The sequence below is a fragment of the Anopheles aquasalis genome, chromosome 2 (genome assembly GCF_943734665.1).
Source record: "Anopheles aquasalis chromosome 2, idAnoAquaMG_Q_19, whole genome shotgun sequence".
Classification (NCBI taxonomy): Eukaryota; Metazoa; Arthropoda; class Insecta; order Diptera; family Culicidae; genus Anopheles; species Anopheles aquasalis.
Genome location: NC_064877.1, coordinates 14827501 through 14848083, shown reverse-complemented (window position 1 = coordinate 14848083; position 20583 = coordinate 14827501). Strand labels below are relative to the sequence as shown.

General features: G+C 50.3%; 2 protein-coding genes across 3 annotated transcripts in view; one reads left to right on the top strand and one right to left on the bottom strand.

Annotated features, from left to right (window-relative positions):
- The first annotated feature begins 3321 nt into the window (after nt 1-3321).
- Nucleotides 3322-4970, top strand: LOC126572548 (angiopoietin-related protein 6-like). The gene is made up of 3 exons (XM_050231942.1): nt 3322-3851; nt 3943-4569; nt 4640-4970. Exons 1-3 carry the CDS (start codon nt 3322-3324, stop codon nt 4968-4970), a joined length of 1488 nt encoding a protein of 495 aa, XP_050087899.1.
- A 4503-nt stretch (nt 4971-9473) lies between these two features.
- LOC126571057 (connectin-like) overlaps nt 9474-20583 on the bottom strand; it is a 78651-nt gene continuing 67541 nt past the window's right edge. For both annotated transcript variants that reach the window (XM_050229281.1, XM_050229282.1), the window contains 3 exons: nt 19405-20338; nt 19100-19316; nt 9474-14747 (listed from right to left, as the gene is read on the bottom strand). In XM_050229281.1, coding sequence (XP_050085238.1) covers nt 14113-14747; nt 19100-19316; nt 19405-20295 — 1743 coding nt within the window. In that variant the 5' untranslated portion in view covers nt 20296-20338 and the 3' untranslated portion in view covers nt 9474-14112. The remainder of the gene's footprint in view (nt 14748-19099; nt 19317-19404; nt 20339-20583) is intronic.

Genomic DNA, 20583 nt, shown 5'->3' with positions numbered 1-20583 from the left:
AAAACAATATTCTCTATTGTGTTTGTGTTATAGTTTTCTTAAAATCTGTACTATTGATTGAAACATTTTATGCAGTTTGCTTGTAGAATCGTAGAATTTGCAGTCACAAAGCAGAGTCATAAGTGCTACTGCCACCGAGAACCCCTCGGCACCAAAAAAGCCCCCCTCCCCCCACGGCATAACCCGTGAGCTGTGTGTGCGGTCAGTGCAGTGCACCCGATGTCCGGTCATCGGATTACACCGAGCGGACTAGGCTGCTCCTGGAATGAAGGGAATGTAAGTGCTTCTCGCATCTTCTCGCCAACGTTAAATGGCAGCTGGGCCGGGTCGGGCTGTGAGGTGAAAAAGCTTTCCGTCTCACCTCAACCAACCGGGCATGCTGGTGGCCACACGTAACGTGCTCTGCGTAATAGTGGTTCCTGGCCGTGAATGCAAATTTACATCCTGCCAGTGTCCTGCAGTCACTCGTACTGGCCAGCACAGGAAGCTGGGGCCAGGAGTGGGCGTTGGGGTACAAGTGAAGGAAAGAGGCCAGGCCAGTTTTCGACAGTTATTATGACACGATAAATTATTCCACTCCCGTAGCCCATGGACGCCATCCAACCGACCATTCCGGGGTAGTCTGGTGGCAAGACAGTACACTCACTCACACTGGCAGACACGGTGTGGAAGGATTTTTGAGTTGGCGCACAGTGTGCCATGGAATGCATGGCCGACTGCCACTGTCGACCCTCTGTCTGGGCGAGAACGGCGACTCCAACGATTCAATTATGATGTTCCGAGCAAATGGACGACACTTTTGACCTATTCCTGCGACGCCAAAAACCAACTTCTGGGCACGGAGACACACATACAGCAGCAGCAGCTTCTCTGGCCGTTATGGCAAAGTTAGGTTAGGTCGAGCTCGAGCTCGAGCTCTCGGTGACCACTTTGGCGCAAGATGCCAGATAGTGTGCAGGCACCGGTATAGTCTCCCGTGTCCTTGTAGCCTCTCGAACTCGGACACTGTAGTCGCATCCCCGGGAGCACAGCGAAAGCAAACGGTGTATCTTCTTCGGCCACTGGCTGGCAGAAACGGACTCACAAAGTTGGAGCATATTTTCCATGTCCCGTGCTCAATTTTTTGGCATATTCGGGTTTAATTAGTTGCCCCCTCGATGGCCACTGTCCGCACCGTCAGCCAACTGGTGAACCACTCGGCGGTCAGTGTACCGGGCGACTACGACGTGCTGCATACCGGGCCATGCTTTTGTGTTGAAACAAAGAGTGCTTTGGTGCATGTCGTAGTCGAGACAACAGGACTGCACGTAAACGGTGGACACATGGTGGTGGGAGCTTTTCGGAGCGGTAAAATAATATGAAAATAGTAAATCAGAGCGAGCAGAGCATCAAATGGGTCCCCCTTTCCCGTTCGTGTGGTTTTTTGGAGACGCTTGCCCCGAGCACCAGCAGGCGGCCAACAGGTGAACCGGGAATGCTCAAGATCGAATGCCGTCAGAGACAGGGGGCCAACACAAAGAGAGAATGAAAAAAGGATTCAGCTACAGCGTTTCGGTACAGCATGAACTACATCAAACGCCCGAATCGAACACCCTCTGCCGGATGTAAGCCACGGCAGCCAGCAAACCGAGGCGTAAGTGGTAAGAAACCTTTGATCGATGTTTGTTCACAATGAAACCAAACCGAGCTTCCATTAGACGAAATGAGTTCGCCTTTCGGGGTGGACGGGGTGCTAGGTCGAGGGTAAGAGACTTTCTTTGCCTGTCCTGTTGTTCCAAATTGTATGGAGCAGGCAGAGCTTGACTCTTTCAACCGGAAATTAAATAACATATCAATTTTGGAAATGCTTCTGGTGCTCCGTAAAAGGGAGCGACTGAGGGTTAGTCATCGAAAGACGTGGCCCGTAAAACGCAGTAGAAAGCTGTTCAGTTTAGCAGATGCATTGCTATCAAAGGTGCGGACATCGTTTGAGTGCTTTACACAGAAGCAGCACAGCTCTTTTGGAGAATCTCGGAGCGCCGATCTATAACGGTTGTGGTTCGAGAATGTTCCCAATATTGCTTTGAAATAATTGTGAAGGAGATGTTTGTGTTCGTTCGGACATATTTACTTGTTTGATACAATTTATGTCAACAGATTTGAAGATTTTACGAGTTAGATCATTACTCAGTTCGATTCTCCTGATATTGGCGAACACTGTGGAAAATCCAACATGCAGTAATTATTAAATATTCAAGGTAGGCTGTAGGTTACAAAAACAGGTTGCAATAAATAACATAATGGGGAGCCACTGTGCGTGGGAAATCTAACGGCGTTGATGTAAATTAGAAACGGATTGAATTAAGAATTCCAAAGCATATTAATTCTAATCAGCTAACTCACACAACACCTTCGCTATTCGCCATAAATCATACAATATTTGCAATTTCTCCTCTTAATGACAACGAACTCTACGGGATTTGAAATACAATGTCACCACACGGACGCAGCTTTGGGTTTGACGTCAGCCAATGCATTCGCTGACTGACAACAAATGGCGATCGCCCAGATCGTGCTGGCTGCGCGATCCCATTTGCATATCAATGCGAAGTGTGGCCCCGTGACCGAGAGGAAGATTCCCAAATCATTAAATTATCTTTTTTCACCTTCCACCGCGTCAGCAGGCGCCCGAGAGAGTATGCGACAGTTAATTCCGGAAACCGGATTCCACTCTCGCCTGCTCCAGAAACCTGTTTCTTGGCCCCCCCGGGAGAGGAACCAGCACCACCATATGTCCCGTGTATGGCTTGTTTTGATTAGCTCCCCTCCCTCCGTGTCGCCACATGTCCCCGTTTGGCTACACTTTCTACGGTGTTATCGTGTTTCCTTTTGGTTTCGCCGCGATTCGCCACACCGTAAAGTATCTTTCATCGCAATCAATCAATCGTGACACACGAGTTGTCTTCTTATCCGGTTCAGGTATTCTTCGGCATGATAGATGATTTATGAAATCAAATTCCCACAAAACCATCCGTTCTCACCTAGTACCACCTGTTGGACATGAGTGTTGTGCCCTTCGGTTCGGTTCGGTTCGTTCACTCGTTATGATGACCAAAAATGTTTTAAATGCCCCTCGAGAAAGTTACTCTGTTTCTCTGTTTCCTCTTTTTTTTTTTTTGAAAGCATATCTGTGTGGCAGCGGCGTATTCTCCGCCAATCTTTCAGCCTCCGATACGCAAAACCAGTTGTGGAGTTTAGCAGAGAAAGCTAACGGTTTTGTTGGCACCACCGCCATTAGCCAATATTTGGCCATCATCAGTCTAGCCGAGTGCGATAGAGAGGATGGACGGTTCGGGTACATCTAGCATCCGGCACCGACGCCACGGCTGCCAGTCGCAGTTTCGTAGCAGAACGGAAATGAAGCAAACGTGGTACCTGCTCTTTGTGACGGGCTTCGTCCTGCTGGCAGCACTAGAGTTGACGTTCGGTGAACCAATTAGAAGCCATCACCACCACCACCATGGGCACCATCATAAGGAACATCACAAGAATAAGCACCACAGTCACCATCATGGTGAAGTGTACGGGTTCGATGATCCGTTCGAGGCGAATGGCCGCTGGTTACAGGGCGAAGATCCGATGTGTAACTGTGAAGTGATCGGGATGAAGTTGAAGAAACTGCGCGAGAAGGTGCTCGTGGTGATTGGTTCGTTCGATAAGCTGCTCAAGGCGCTGGTTGATCTGCGGAATACCAAAAACCTTCTGCGCAACGTGGACCTGAGCTTGACGACGCTGGGCGGTTTGCTGGCCAACAGTGAGAGCCAGCTGGCCATGCTCGAGGGCTACACTACGGCGATCTCGAAGGGGCTAAGGTGGGTTGGGTGGCCATTTTGTGCCCTGGTGATTCCTTCCAAGTTCCAAATTGGATTCCCTTTGCTCTCTCCCTCCTTTAACCTTTCTTAGTGAAGCGAAGGCCTTGTCGGTGCAGAAGCTCACCAAGGAGTACTTGATCGATGGGCTGGGGTCGCTCAAGTCGCAGCCTGACTTACCACCGCTGGAGGAGCTGGACGAGATCACGTACAGTTCGTGCCAGGATCGTCGAATTGTAAAGACGGGCGTGTACAAGGTGTCGATGAACGTGACGAAGTCGATGTACGTGCTGTGCAGTCTCGACTTTGGCCAGAACGCCTGGACTGTCATCCAGAACCGGTACGAGGGAAGGGAGAATTTCTTCCGGCCGTGGAACCACTACAAGCATGGGTTCGGTTACTTCGGGTACGGTGAGTACTGGCTGGGGCTGGAGAACATCTACCAGATGATGTTGCACCGTGAGTGCGAGCTGTTGATACTGCTCGAGGACTTTGAGGGGAAGTTCGTGTACGCCAAGTATAAGTACTTCCGTATTGAGGGCGAGAAGGACAACTACAAGATCTCGAAGCTGCACGGTTACGTCGGAACAGCAGGCAACTCGCTGCACAGTGCCGACGGTATGGGTTTCTCGACCTTCAATCGGGACAATGATCGATCGCATGAGCTGAACTGTGCCAAGGAGAGCCACGGTGGTTGGTGGTACAAGGATTGTGGTGATAGGTAGGGCACAGGCAGAGATATTAGAGGCCGAAATAGACTAAAAACAATCGCTTACGGGCGTCATTTGCAGCAATCTGAACGGAGCCTACCGGAAAGAGTACTCGCACGATAAGATGGGAATGTACTGGGAGGAGTTCCGGGGACACTACTACAGCCTGAAGCGAACCCGGATCATGGTGCGCTTCCGGAAGGATCACCATCATCATCACCATCACAAGAGTCATCACTACCACCATCACAGTTACCACCGAATCGAGGGCGCGCCATCATCCGACGAGGACACGTCGTACGAACAGGAGTACTACGCAGCGTACGATGGTTCCGGCACCACGGACACGGACACGGACGACACGGAACCGATCAACACCGATCCGGTGCCTCCGTTTACGTCATTCGAATAATATTATTATTTATTGGGAATTTGGGGGAATTTAAAGAAATAAAAAAAAGTGGCAATAAAATGACCGGCGTGACCCAGCATTTCAGCTTTCAGGACAGGATTCGTTTCAGGTTACAGAATTCAAATTAATCCGCCGGTACGTCCGGTGAATGATATTTAATTTCTGCAAGCATCCAGGGCCACGGGTAAGGTGTTGTGCGTTATCGTGTATGAAGTGACTTTACATATCGCTCAATCAATCACCCACATGCTATGCTGATGTACAGTGGAAGATCCACCAAGCACGCAGCCGGCTTCATAAATCATCATCCCATGCGCACCAGAGAACAAATAATTAATTAAGGCGTAAAATCTGACTGACATGCCAGATTGGTGGACGTTTTCTTTCGTTTCTTTACCTCCTGACACGTTCTTGCCATTCTTCACTAGGATCACCAATGAATCCCGGAACAACACCATCGGAACACCGTCATTCGTCGTTCGCGCTCGCGTTGTCTATCAGGGATTGAAGTTGACGATCGCTTCATTAGGTTAAACTCTCGTCTGCCCCCCCTGAAAGTGGATTAATACAGCCGACATTTCGGGACTCCACTTCCGGGATTTATGCTACAGGGCAGGGGAACGCCACCGAGGAACTGGAATGACTGTGGATGCTGGAAATACAAATATTAATATCCAGCCATTTATTTGCTGTCACAATAAATATTCATCCCCCCTGCGGTGCTTGCCACTCCTGGAAAAATGAGCGGGAATTCCCCGTTTGTTACCCCACCATTGGTGACCGTCCAAAAAGTGACCAAACCAGGCCATGCCCACGAGAGTTTAAGGCAGGGCACACTGCAGGAACCCCGGAACCACCGAATCCAGAAGTCATCCCCAAAAAGGGTCTCCGCTTCGCTGTGAAGTGAATAATTCAAATTATTTTTATTTATTGCCACCCCGGTCTCCATCGACTTGGACATGATTTATGTGCCCGCGTATGCCGTATGCGTGTGTAGCAATTCTTCTCCAGCGATGCTCGCGAGTTTGATATGATTTGTCCGCTCGTTTCGTTCCTTCCATTTCATTTTCCTCCTCCTCCTCTGCTGCTTCACAAATGGATCGAATCGGGTAAATGTTACAATAATTACGGCCACCCACTCTGCCGTGCGTTGACCCTTTTAAATCGGTCATTTACCCCCCCGAGGGTCAAAAATGGATGATAATGAAGCCAGTGAGCGTGGTTTGTCGATAAGAGTGTATTAATGGTTCGAGGACGCACGTTCTCTGCGTGATTTACTGCGCTTTAATTTGTTGCGTCCGAGAGGACCTCAGCCGTGGTCCGCCCATTTCGGAATTCCTGTACCACTACAGATGCCGATGGTCATGTGGATAAACTGTTTTGGCCCAAAGTAATATCCCAATTCCCAGCCCGTACGCGTTTCAACTCCAGCGTCCAGCCGTCAGAACCGCTGTCAACGGCAGCCACGAAACCGAAATCATTAGAAGCGAAATGGTGGCCAGTACCGGGTCAGAGCGGGGATTGGGAAGCGAATGTATCCCTCCTCTCCCCCCCGGTGAGGCACCTACATGCATGACTCACTAGCAGCCACGAACCGGGAGCGCGCAAATTACAACCAGGTACCTGGTTTCCCGGGCGAGATTCATCCGCCCGGATGCACTCTGGCGGAAAAATGGTGCAAACCGTCCCGTCTCGTGGATTTTGTGGGAGGTTAGTGCTAATGAAATATTCGACGAACGATTCCGGGAACTCGTTCCAACGGGCTTTTCTAGAAACGTAGCCGGGAGTCGGGCCGTACGCCATACCGTACGCCATTTTTCGCGCGGATGCCATGTCGAAGCCACAGTTCCATGGTTGCCCCGGTTGCTTTGATGTTTTTGCTAGCAGCCTGGCATGCGCTGCCTAACCGATTGGTAATGGTGGTGGCAGTGCTGGTGCTGCTCCCTTTTTCACCCCTAAAGACTATGAAGTTGCTCGCTGCACCTCCCATCGCTGGCGTGGAGTTGCAGGCTGTTGGTTTTGATGAGGGCCAAAACGTGAGGAAAGTCATAGGTTTTTTGAGAAGGGAAGGAAGACGGGAGGAGGATGGGAGGACCACAAATTGCAAATCCTACGCCAGATTAACGATGCAAAAAGGTGGCCAGGCGCCGTGGGGACCACACCAGCGAATGTGGAATGTGTTTTGCCGCACGGAACTTGCACGTACCAGGTCGGCCATTTTGGGCGAGGCTTTTTTCGTTTTTTTTCTCTTTTGTTCATCACTTCTCAGCACCTCATAAACATAATCATCATTACCGTTTGCCGTGTTAGTGGCCGTTAGTTGGGCGGAAGGCGGGGAGGGGGGGAGGATGAGGGGTTCCCCTAAAGTTTCTCATGATGGTGGAGGCCATTTTGAGTCCTTTTTTTTTGTTTTTTAGTTTTTTTCGAATTCTGGTAATGAAACTTCATTCTTTTTGGGCGGTGCGCGCAATGGAAGAGAGAGTAGAGAAGGGAAACAGGAGGCACTACGTCCTCATTTCCAATTTCCAACGGCCAGATGAAAGAGACACAGCGGACGATCGGACGGGTCGGTATGTGTGGTCACCTTTCGCCATGTCAAGTGCTCACGTCGTGTTAGCGAAAGTGAAGCGAACATTTTCTCCCGGGGGGGCGCCTCAGGGGACTCATGGGCTGGAGAAAATTAAATTGGCTCGCAAAACTTTTCCCATTTTGCAAATTATATTAATCCCGGAGCAAAACTAGCAAACTGACCAAACGAGTGACTCCACGAGCGACCGACACCGGTGGACCCGATTTACCCGCAACGATTCACGTTTGGTTCTGTTTGCCTTTATTTACCTTCTTCACTCACTTTCCTTTCGTGTCTGCATTTTTCGGATTCTCGAATTGCAACGACGAGGTTCCCGGGATCTGGCGTAGGAGCATGTTTAGCATATCATCCGTAATGGTTTGGTCTGGCAGTCTTTTTTTGGAGGTTTTTGGGCACAACTTTCCCTCGGCATGCACTGCAACATAGACTCTGGCAGAGCAAATTAGCAAAGGCACTCATGTTGCCCCCAGGGGAGGAGTTCGCAAAAGCATGCGCGTCAATTAAGCTTTTTAATAGTTTTGCTTTTCGGTGGAAATGGTATATGGCCAGGGAAAAGTGAGGTTCAGCCAGTTTAGGAACATAAATTTGTGAAAATCATATTAAGTACACATTAGTGACCGATTCAGCCCATTAGCACTCAGCATCCAGCGTTTCCGGAAAAAGGAGGAAAAATCTTTAAGCCCCCTCCCCCCTCCCTCTTTCTTTATGACGTCGAAGTTTAAGCAGGAAAACACCTGGTAGCGAGGAAATGGTAGAAAATCACTCCGGGAAACCGGAGACGGAAGCTGGAGAAAGAGCATCTTCTGCGGGGCATTGGCTTCGCATTCATCGCTCGCTATTGTTCCCTGGTGGGTGGTAGCGAGGGGGCCTGGAAGGTTAATTTAGAAAACATGCTACCCCCAAGACGCCCATCATCAACCCCCCCGTTTCCCTCTGCTCTCCTTCTTCTCCTCTGGGGACGAGATTCAAAACTTTTCTGCGGAAGCTCGGTGCGCAACCAGCCCGGGAACTTTGGACTCCCTCTAAAACGCAGAACCGCCTCCGCACTCCCCATGACTCGAGCAGTTTCAGGACCCAGTTCTGGGCTTTGGCCTTGTTGACCAGCCATGATTGGGCCATGGAAGGGAGGGACCGAGAACAAAGCAAACTGCGAAGAAGAGTGAGAGTGATCCGTCCGACCAGCCCCGCATGGTGTTATGTAGCGGTGGGAGGGTGGTTTGGTGGATGGATTATAAATTTTAATCTTCTTCTTTTTCTCCACCTCCTGGACCCCCCACTGGAGCGGTAATGGATTGTCTCTAGCGCTGTCATGGACTGGACTGGACCTTATCCTCATCGACCTAAAGTTACTCAAGTTAAACACATACTTACGCGCTCAACTGGACTGGACTGAACTGCCGATCGATAGAAAAGAGCCTCCAGGCTTCAACTGGATCAATTTGAATAATATCTAGAGCATCGGAGAGGACCGCGCCCGGGGGGGGGGAAGCGATTAAGTGGCAATCAGTTTCGGGTAAATTTGATTAAAACCGCCCGAGTGGGTGGGAAACGTTCGTGTTTCTCCTCGTAAAACATCAATTCAATTCCTGCTAGCTAATTGCTGCTTTCAACGATGGCGACGACGACGATGAGGACAACGGGGACAACGAGAACGATGTCTTACTCATTCTGCGACCTGAGGAAAGGATGTGACAACGAGGTAAGTGACAACACAGTGAAGCTTATTTGCTGAATGCCACCGAGGACTGCAATTTAATTCCATTAAGTAAAGCGATGAGTAAGGCATGTGTTTGCGATTCACACACGGAATGAGGACACTATTGTGGGGATGGTGATGGTGCTGATGGTGAACCATGACGACACGCGGTGTTTGGACATTTTTAGATCAAATTATGGTTTTTATTTTTCCGTTTGTTCCGTTAGTGTACTAAACTTACTCGAATTAAGGACATCTTTGAAGCATAAAAAAATGTACAAGTTCATTTCCAGACCACCATGACCGCCATGTTGTGCCTTCGCCTACGATCCTGTGCCATGGCCTACTTGTCGCAGTTACGATTTATTTTTCTCATATGGCTGCTTGTGTGATTGTGACATCATTCTTTCTCTTTTTATCTCTCTCTCTCGGTCTCTCTCTCTCTCTCTCTCTCTCTCTCTCTCTCTCTCTCTGTTTTATCTTCACATAAATCTTTGGCGCGTATTTTCATTAATTTTCTTTGTTAATGGCTCATCGGGGAAATGAGTTTTTTTACGAGGAGAAGGTCCTAGAATCGGGATTCGCGAGCCCTCTGAATCGATCCAGCAGGCTTCTCGGTTGATGAATTTCTGATTCCCCCTCTTAGCCCACCGCACCTTATCGCGAGCACGATTTCTCCCCGTGTGTGAATGTGTAATTCGATTGTTTGTGTTTCTTATTTTTCTTCGAGGACATAATGGTGGAACGAAGGTGTTTGGTTGATGTTCTCTGTTCTCTGTAAGTTCTGTTGGCCTGCCTTAGCGCACCAACCTGCAGCAGCCGATCGGTTGTAAGCTCCAATCTTCGATCGATCGATCGTTCTAGTGCCATGCTTCCCCTCCCCGGCTGTTACCTATCTTTAACCGAAGATTTTCTCATTTTTCTTTAACCGAGGATCTTCTCTAAATGGGCCGAGGGGATGGCATATTACTGGGTGCGGAGGCGGGGTATTGGGGCGCACATCTAGAATCACATTTATACAGTATGTACAGAAGAGAAAGCTTGGTGGTTGTGGTACGAGATTCTTAAAGCGACGAGCGGACTAGGGAAAATGATGGACGTGGAGGCTGGTTTTCCATTTTGTTGCCTGTTTTTTTGATAATCTTATAAACTCTGTGAAGATGCTGACACACCTACACGCGCACGCACACACATACACTTCGACCATCTGGCAAGAATGTCCTTTAATTATATATCATCCCGACCGACCGGACGACCTTCGATCCGGTTTCGATCTGGAATTGTCGGTTCGCCGGGTTTCCCATTTCGGCGGAGGGTCTCTCTCATGGAACCATATTCATCATCACACACTGCCAAGAATCCCAGCCGCATCCGGTCCACTCCCAAGGACACACAGAAAGTAAAATGGAGCCACGGCGAGATAGAGAGCGTGAGATTCACCTCCCGGTTCGAGGCGACCTTAGGGCTCGTAAATCTTCGTTACTTGAACTTTGGGAGGTCTCCCTAGGTTCCCTCACCACCCCTTGGAAATCCCTGTTGCCCAAGTCTGGGCTGGGAAAAGTTTCCCGTGGCAGCCCGAAAAGAAAACCGAAACCGATCTCAGACCGCACCGGCGCAAGGAACAACGCCAATCGTCTGCCAATAGTCCGAGGGCTTAGGTTCGGTTCCGCGTTACTGGCATGGTCGGATGGCCGGATGGCTGGCTGGCTGGCAGGCAAACTCCCTGGCGTAATGTGATTACACTCAATTACGCAGATTACACTCTCGACTACTAATTGGGTGCGCTAGTTTTATGTTCACTGCCACTGCCATCCATTCCTCTCATTCTCTCTCTCTGTCTCTCTTACTCCTCCGGTATTTTCTTTTCATTCGTTTTTACTCGATCGTCTACTTCTCGGTCTCGGTCTCGGGCTGTTGAAGCAATTACGCCGAGCGGTCCCAAAGACTGCTGCGCGCCTGGAAAACAGGGCTGCGGAATAAACAGGGAAAGGAAGGGAGAGGTGGTGAATTTTTAGTGCCTCGCGCACACTGGGGCCACACCGAAGGGAATCAGAACGCGCGGGATGCGCCCTTAACTTGATTGTGTATCCTAAAACCGGAAACGGGCAAATCAACTTCCCATTTTCCCAGCGGGAAATGCACCACCACGCACGCGGTTGATTGTGGTGCCACCTTTCCCCCCACCAGGCCATTTCCTTATCTCCTTTTTCTCCTCTCTCTCTCTCTCTCTCTCTCTCTCTCTCTCTCTCTCTTTCTTTCTTTTGCTCTTCTAGGCCTCGACTTGGCTGGCAAAAGTTCGTTCAAGTTCCCAAGTTCCGCAGCATCAGCAGCAGCAGCAGCAGCGAGAGTAACATCCTGCCGCTAGGGTGCGTGGCGTACATTAAATATTAATTTTCTTTCCGGTACTTTTTGCCGAGGCCCGCAGATTCACACCAGCCAGCGCAGGAAGGAAACGGATGGAGGAACGTCTCGCTAATGAAGACACTCCCAGGGTGCCCTCCTCTTCTCTCTCTCTCTCTTTTGCTTCTTTAGATTAACACTCACTTTCGCACACGCAAATGGAGATGCTTCCAAATAAGTATCGATCACATAACCAAGGAGGTGGTTTGAGGGTGACTCCAGGCGCACACATTCACCCGTGCCTTCAACACGGTGTTCACATCGAGCGTGCAAGCCTTTTCATCTGCTTTATGCAATCGCTGGCCACCAAGGCGCCCAACGTTTCGGTCTTCAGTCTTTGCCGCGCGTCTAGCAAACTGGGAAAAGGAAGAACTCTACCAGGGGATGAAGGGGTGCTGGGTGGTTGGTTTATGTTTTCTCGTTTTACACTTTTTACGATGCAGTTAAACGTGTGCGCGCTTACGTACTTCGTTATTTTATTAACAGCGAGCGAGCGCAACCGGCTGCCTTCCGGAAGTCTGTTGAACATGCCGAGGGGTGGCTGGGCCCGTTTTCTTGGGCCTTCTTTCGCCCAGGCACCGGATCCGGGGGGGCTCCAGTTTTTTTTTTTTTATTATGGTAGCGCCTACACGATGAAGGCTCCGCGATCATTCACTACGACCAGCAGCAAGGGGGACTGGTGTGTGTTGTTGCATACGCCCCGGACTCGTCCGGATTTCCGTGGGGCAAGCGCCGACGGTGTCGACGGTGCACATAATGGTGTGCGCCACTTTTGGGTCGTCACCGGGCGCGAGCATGTAAATTACGGTTTTTGATGACATGATTCGTTGTCGGTCCCCCCTCTCCCCCCGTCGGCAGGGGTGGAAATGGATGTTTTCCAGCTCCATCCCTAGCTCCAGCAACAGCAGCACGTCAGAGCATGAGTACCGGAGCAGTGAACATGGGTTAACGGCCATAAGGACGGGGGATGCAGGGAAAAAGTTAATTTCATGTCGCGAACCCCCTCATCTGGGGTTGGGACAGGGGTTGATGAGCTGCCAAAGAGGCACTTCCGGGTAACCCATTTCGGGAGCTCCATTTCGTGCGAAGTAACTGCGAGAGTGTCGCTCACTGGTGGCATGTGTGTTTAATTAATCAAATAGCTTAGCTAACGATTTGCTCGGAAATCAAAAGTTCTCTCAGTACAAGCCACAAGGAACGCCCCTGGGCCGGGTGGTTGTTTCTTGTGGCACCCTTGTCAACGGTACCGAGGGCCCTCAAAAAGGGGTTGGAGTGAGGGAAAGGGAGAGAGCGAGAAAATGTAAAATGATGTTAAACAGCGAAATGGCTACAAGCTGGAATGCTAATGCATCAGCTGAAAGGAGCAGAAGAGAGAGAGAGAGCGATGCTGGAGAAGCATAAACCATTTGCCAGTTTACTGGTGGACGATAAAAAAAACGTCCCAGAGTCCCTGTTTACGCTCCTTCTACTTTCTGATAATCACATTTCCAGCTAGCTCCAGGGGGACGCGAGTGAGCCCAGTGACAAATCCTTCTCCGGCTTGGCTTTCAGTTGGATTGTAAAATGGTTGCACCAACAGCTTAACACCACTCACAGAAGGTTCCACCGGAGGTGTCGTCATTCGCTAGATGGTTGGTTGGACAATGATGTACGGAGCGCATGAATGATTGAGTGGACAACGTGGATAGAGTGGATTGCATCCCTTCGATCCGCCAGGTCAGTTCGCGTTCGTGTTGGATATTTACATCGAGTAGTTGTTCGAAGGACGGGGTCTTTGTGTATGTGTGCGTGCGTGGCATGCCACACATCTGGTCAATCGGACAGTTTCATTGTGCTAAGAGCTTTTTGTGTGCTGTAGTTCCCGTCCCCTTTACGCTCAAATACTTGTGTCTATTTACAGGACAGAGCGCAATGTGCTCTGAGGGGCTCGCTTCTGGTGAGCTGCGTGACCACCTAAATTAGCGGTAAATTGTGGGAGGGACTTGTGGGGTTCGACACATGCACATCTCGATCATAATTTTTGTTTGCTGGGTGCCATTCTGTATGTTTGGTTTTGTTTTGTTTTTTGTAAATTCGTTTTTCCCTCTAGATGATTTTTATTTATCTACTTTGAATTTCCTTTGTTTCCTCGGCCTCAGCCTCAGCCATCGCAGTAATTGATAAATGATAATTATTTACAATCGTCAACTCGCCCCCAAAGGATCAAATATCCCCCGGGCGGCTTGTCTGGTAGTATTAGTAGTAGTATTAGTGCTCCTCCACAACAGACTCTCAACAGCTCCAGTGGCTCACGATGAGGAAACAAATGGAAACCTAACGGTAACGCGGTTTAGTAACGGAATAGCGGATGTTTACCTTGTCTTGGACACAATCAGTGAGTCAGCTTCTTATCTTGAAATTTTGCGAACGGAACTAGAGTGTAGAGCACTGGTGAAGCACCTGTCGTCGGAATACCACTAACATACCGCCAGCGATCGGACGTAGGATGTGAACTGGGGAAGGACACTACCAAAGATTAGACCGAGTAGCATCATCCCGCCAGGAAACCGGTCCGATCTGGCAGCGGCACTCGTGGCCGTCACCGACGATCGCCAACCCATATCGAGTCCGATGGATTCCCGGGACAGTGGCAGCTCGGTCGGTTCGTCTAGCTCCTTGGGGCAAGGCAGGATCGTGTCCTTTCGCAAGCTCATCAGCTTCACCGTCTGTAGAACAGCTTCGGTCGCCTTGTCACCAGCACCGGCAGCAGCGGCCACACTTCCACCATCACCTGCCGATCGGGACGAACTGAACTTTTTCTGAATGGTCACACTAGGCTTCGGTGGCCGATGATGGCCACCCGTCTCGTCGTAGTAATCATTGTCGATGATCAGCTCGTGTGGTGGGCCGCGACCGTAGTCCTTTAGATGGTTCGGCAGCAGCTGGTTCGGTGGTGCTGGCGGTGGCACTGGACCACCGTAGATGAGGGAAGTTCCCTTAAAGTCGTGCAAACATTCGATCTGCTGGAGTGCCTGCCGCAGCACATCGTTCTTCGTGCTGTTGCGCAGATCGAACAGCCACAGCAGTCGACAGTCGCAGATGAACCGGTTGTCTATGAGGGAGAGAGGCAGAGAAAATGATGTCTAGTGTTAGTTGCTTTGAATTGAAGTTCAAAACTTCCATCGGTCTATTAGCATTGAATTCAACTGTTCCGCCCGTCTTCGCCTTGTCCCTTAGTACGCCGTCAACAACAGATGGAACAACATGTTAGAATGTTCTTCCAATGATCTAGTACTCCGTGCGCTGTCAGTGGCAGGTAGCGGTTGAGCGGTGCAGGCACTATCGAGGTCGAATAGAGGACATGTCAACCTGTCAAACAGGTCGCACTCACTTCATCTACACTTCATGAACAGCTCCGAAGTGGCTACTTCATTCACAGAAGTTCCACAGCCATGTTCAACCACTTTGCAGCGTCGAAAACCGTTCTCGGGATCAGTTTTTAAGTTATTGCACACCTCTAAAATTCATTTCCCACCAGAAAGGGTCCAAGATTCGGTGCTCAAAGTTCTATTGAAGGCACGTCCTTACTGCCACGCACGCAGCACTCCTAGAACACTAGACGGGCACCCGGCAGGCGTCTGAATAAAAGATAAACCGACAAACATCGTCGACATCGACGTGGATCGTGGTACACCAAACGCAACACCGAAAGGCGCCTGCGATCCTTGAGGTGTGCGCAACCGGCAACCAACTGTTTAGCCAACTTCTTGACAGCCCCTTGACAGGTTGCCGCATACGGGTGTGCGCCCGTGTCCATGCCCGTCCCGGAAGCTGACGGAAGCGTGTCCGTGAGTTTACGCGAGCGCATTTTTGAGCGACGGCTCTCGACTGCGGCTACCGTTCGCTCTAGCCCGTTCGTTTCGGGCCACGACATGATTGAAGCGCCGTCCGCGAAAGTCAAAATACCGAGTCGCCGGAAGAAAAAGGGCGAAAATAGCTACTTTCCAAACACTTTTCGCCTCCTTTCGCTTCGGGCAGCTATTTGGTGCCGCAAAAGTTGCAGTTTGTGCTGCTGGTGCGCTGCAGAAGGCGGGGGGGTTAAAGGTGTCAGGTCGGTAATCCATCAATAAATCCTGAAACATCACCCCTTTCTCTCCGTACGCTGCAACTTTCAATCGAAGTTTGCCACGGCGCAGCTGGTGCTGGCCATTTCCGAGCTTCTCTACTCCGCGCCTCCAGCCGCTGTGTATTTGGCTTCAGATAATTTTCTCAATCGCTTACCATCGCCGCCAGTTGTCGACGGGTTGCAGTCGAAGTGCAGAAGTTAAATTGACTCCCTGACGGCTGCTTCGACCGACAAGTTTTTAACTACCCGCCACCCGCTTCTTCGGGACACACAAAGGGGGGTGGTACTCATAAAATGATTGATTTAAGTCTCGCGACCACAGGCATAGCCAGGGCCACTAATTTCTCAACAAATCCCGACAACGTTCGAGCTGTGAGCGCCTTGTAATGACCGAACAATGTTGGGTATTAATACAGCCTCGGTTGCTTCCCCCCGTGGGCACCAGCTTTCTGCTTCCTGTCCTCAACCGATACTTCAATCGCTCGTCAGTGAATTGGAAGCTGGTGGGGCCGGAATGAAAATGCTTCCAGGCTGCTTCCACGTTGCTTCATCACAAGACGCTTCACACTTGACGTAAATCATCATTAGCAGCTGCGAGCTTGCGAGCGGAGCTGGCTGGACCTGGTAGAACAACTTTTCACCTGTCCGCCGCCGGAAATCCCCGGAAAAGCTCTAAACCTCTTTCTCCCATGAGCCCCCCCCCCCCCCCGCAGTGACCTTGCCTACCTTGCGGTTGTACATCAACAACAACAACAACAACCATCCGGAACAACCGGATTGTAGGCGACTTGCAAGTGGAAGGAGGACGAAAGTTTATTTAGCTTTTACGGCTAATGAAAATTTAAATGAACTCCGAAAGTATGTCCTGCGAGACTGGGACCCCCGGAGAGAAAAAGAAACGAGCGGGAGTGCGGGAGAGCGGGGGCACCCAGTACCCAGCTAATGAATACGATGATTGATGGCAGTTTTGGGGTGAATTCATCGTTTTCCCCTCACCATTTTTTGGGACTTTGTTCATTTTTGCTGTGTATTACACTAAGGTTTCTGTCCTGTTTGGTCCTTTTTGGCCAGTTCTAGCTTGTGGCCAACGCTACGCATCACTTTAGATAGAGACACACCATTTTCCAGGGGTAGGAGTAGGTAGGTACCGATCTGTCGGTCTGTCCGTCCAGCAGAAGTGACAGTCCAAGTCCATGTGGCCATGCAATGGAGCGAGAGCAGATCCCGGGAGTTCCCGGGTAATTGTGATTGATGTACCGAGGCCTTACGAGTCCTTTACGAACCGGTAGCCGGCCGAGCTTGGTCGTGTGTTGGTGGGAAAAGTTTTCAATTCACGACGGTGGGAACCCATTTCAATGTCCAAGTCCATGGTCTCCATGGCGCGCAACGAGAGTGATGTGTTTCAAAAAGTGATCAACCGTCTGCCCCCCCTTTTTTCGGGGTGGTGGCCACAGGGTCGCAAAAGTGTTATGTTTGTTAATTAAAAAAATATAATTACACATCAGCACCACCAGCACTCCCATTCATTCTTTTTTCTCTCTTTCCCTCTCTCTCTCTCGCTGTTCTGTGGCAGCAATTTATAATATTGACGCAGAATGTGTTTGCTGTGTCCCTGCGTGATCGCTTGACCACCGCTTGACCCATCATCCTGCCGCACCGGGGGTCCGTTGACTTGCAAATAATGTGTTTAATGAATGAATGAAGTTGCAAATTATGCATTACTTCCCCCGCCACTACCACCATTTTCCATCGTCGAAACGGGGTCCCAGGCACACATGAATATACATCTTTCTGGCCGTGAGCGGTCTATAATTGTTTGGATCATTTGCATCATCGGTGCCATCGGTTTTTCGCTTCCCATTTTTGTTTCTTTCTGTCGCGTGCTTTCGACATGGACATCCAATGAGAATACTGTCATCTGGAGGTGCGTATGGTGGAGGTGGTGGTCACTTGAAATGCTCTTTGATGTTCTGTCTGTTGCTGGCGGCTGTTTCAGCAAGCTCCAAGAAGTACTTCAATAAATAAATTACTTCCCGGACAAAAGGGGTTCCAAGCGATAAATTACTTTACCCGAGAGCCGGGAGAGAAAGAAAGGGATGGTCCCCCCGACGGGGCGTTGTGGGTTACTCGTTATTAGCATATGCAATCATCACAGCCTCGCAGTGTCTCGTATGCGTACAGCTTAACGGTTAATAGCATTCCTCATCGTGCAGGAGTAGATTATCGAATTTTTCAAATTATTAAACAACACACACGCAGACACACAGGCACCGCCAAGGGCGGTATGGGTCTTCATCATCATCATAAAGTATACATTTCAATTGTTGGCTCCTTGCTGGCTCTTGCACCTCCTTTCGCCCCAAATCCAATTATCCGGACCGAAGGACCGGCTCTAATTGCCTCCAGCACGCTCGCACGGCCCAGGGCAAGCGTTCCGGTAATTTTAACCGGACCACCGGACCCCTTCTCCCCCCCCCCCCCCCACCCCTTGGGTGACATGACCTTATGTTTGCTAATGTCACCAGCGTTCGCAAACCTTTTCTCCAACGAGCGGGGGGGGGGGGGGGGGGGGCAGAACGAGCAATAAAATTGAATAACTGGATGCCTCTGGCCACAGTGCACAGTGCTCTCGACCCTTTCCTGGCTTATCTGCACCATCGGACCATCGGTTTGATCGGATGGAGCACTAAGAATTAGCTTTTTATGTTCTCTCCGCTCCGCAGAGACCACGGCCACACGGCTACAATAGTTCCACGGCAGGCTTTGTTCGGGAGAACTTTTCGGAAAAGAAAAACTCCATTTCCAGCTTCCCAAAAACCTTACCATCAAACTCAATGCTGTGGAGTCGTAGTGAAGTGAAGCGCAAGAAGAGGTGTAGTGGGGTGAGGGGGATGGGAGGGATGATAAAATTTTATCCAACAAACAAGACTATCCCAACCCCTTAAGCTCTCTCCGGGGAGCGCTTCTGATTGAAACGCCCGGACGCAGTGAAGTCGTTCAAGTTTTGTATTTGCTGCGGGACCCTCGAGAAGGAGTCCCTCCAATTGCCTCCCTCTGCTCCATTTTCCCTTCTCTACCCCTTTTTTCAATGCCCCAGCTTGGTGTTTCGTGCGTCTTTGGAGACGCTTAGCCCTTCAGTGAGCTCCAAATGAATCCCAATCACCCCAAGTGCCTAAAGTGCAGCTCTCTTTCTCTCCCTCTCTTTCTTCCAGTCTCGGTTTGAAGTTCCGGGTCTGGCACTAAAATAAAAGACCCCGCCCCGGCTACCAAGACCAAACGGAGAGCACTAATTGGGTTGGGCACGTGTTCGTGTGACCGATGAACCGGTTCCGGCTTACCTTTGAGATGAAGAATGGCCGTACTGTTGACGAGGTTGTCCATCAGTGGCAGGAAGTTGTTGTAGGTAATCGTTTCCAGCTGATTGGAGTTGAGATTGAGGTTAAGCACCGCCGGTACGCCGGTAAAGATGCCCCGTTCCAACCGCTTCAACCGATTGTTCTCGAGGTTTAGCTTCCGCAGATTGTTCAGCCCATCGAACGCTCGGGCTGACAGTTTCTGTATCACAACAAAAGAGAGAGAGAGAGAGATGTTGAGAGGGAGAGAGACACATCATCGATCTAATTGAGGCTCGTTCCGTACATACCTCTATCTGGTTGTGGTCAAGATCGAGCTCCTGAAGACTCCACAACTCCGCAAAGATCGTATCACCGATGAAGCTGAGACTGTTGGCGGTCAGCTTCAGTATCCGTAGATTACCCAAACCCTTAAAAATCTCACGCGTCAGTACGCTGATCTGATTCGATTCGAGCTTCAACTCATCCAGCCCCGTCAAAAACACAAACACATCGTCATGCAGCATCGTCAGATTGTTGAAATCGAGATTAAGCTTTCGCAGAGCGGGCAAATGCACCAGCGCTTCCTTGTCCAGCTCGAGGATCTCATTCCTCTCGAGATTTATCTCCTCCAGATGGGGATGGTTGGCGAACGCAAACGGATGCACCAACCGGATCTGGTTCTTGTGCAGCGTCACGTTGCGCAGTTCCGTCAAATTACCGAACGCATAGTTCTGCAGGTCCGGTATCACACCGTACTCGATCGTCAGCTGCCGGAGGTACTTGAGCGTGTGCAGCACATCGGACGGTATGTACGCCAGGTTGCCGATCTTCTGCACCGTAATCTTGAGCTGCTCGAGCGTTGACTGCGTCTGGAAAGCGAGCCAGTTGGCGTCCTTCCGTGGTAGCTCTTTGCTAAAGATCCAACAGTTCGCTTTCTGTGCCTTAACGTGCGGATCGTCCGGTGAACAGTGGCACACCAGCTTCATCTCTCGATCGCCCGAGCACAGGTTCATCAGTGGCGATGGAATCACCATCGGTGGCATATTGTGATGCTGTTGCTGCTGTTGTGACGCTGTCGCTCCTTTACCCTTCTTGGCGTCCTTCTCCCGGTACCGGCTTTCGGTTGGACTCGTTACGAGGCACAACACCAGCAGCGCGACCAACGAGAGATGGCGATAAGTGGTCATGGTGGATGCCATTGTGATGCGATACTCTGGAGTCCGCTGTTTGTTAACGATTAATCTGTTGCAGAGAGAGAGAGAGAGAAGAGCAGAAAGTAGCGACATTAAACATCAAAAGCTTGCGTGTTGTGAGCGGAAGGATAAAGTGTTCCCACCATTAATGCGTCTATTTCGAAGCGGAGCTCTCGAATGAGTGGATTGGAATGTCAACAACAACGACGGGATTTTACTTGACACTCGAGTGCAAGTGGCGTACGTTGGTTTGTGTCTGTGCTCTCCCCCCCCCCCCCCCCCAACAATATCCTT

Coding starts and splice junctions, on each gene's coding strand:
- LOC126572548 (XM_050231942.1), top strand. CDS start 3,322: ATGGACGGTTCGGGTACATCTAGCATCCGGCACCGACGCCACGGCTGC. Junction 3,852..3,942: donor GCGATCTCGAAGGGGCTAAG/GTGGGTTGGGTG, acceptor AACCTTTCTTAG/TGAAGCGAAGGCCTTGTCGG. Junction 4,570..4,639: donor TACAAGGATTGTGGTGATAG/GTAGGGCACAGG, acceptor CGTCATTTGCAG/CAATCTGAACGGAGCCTACC.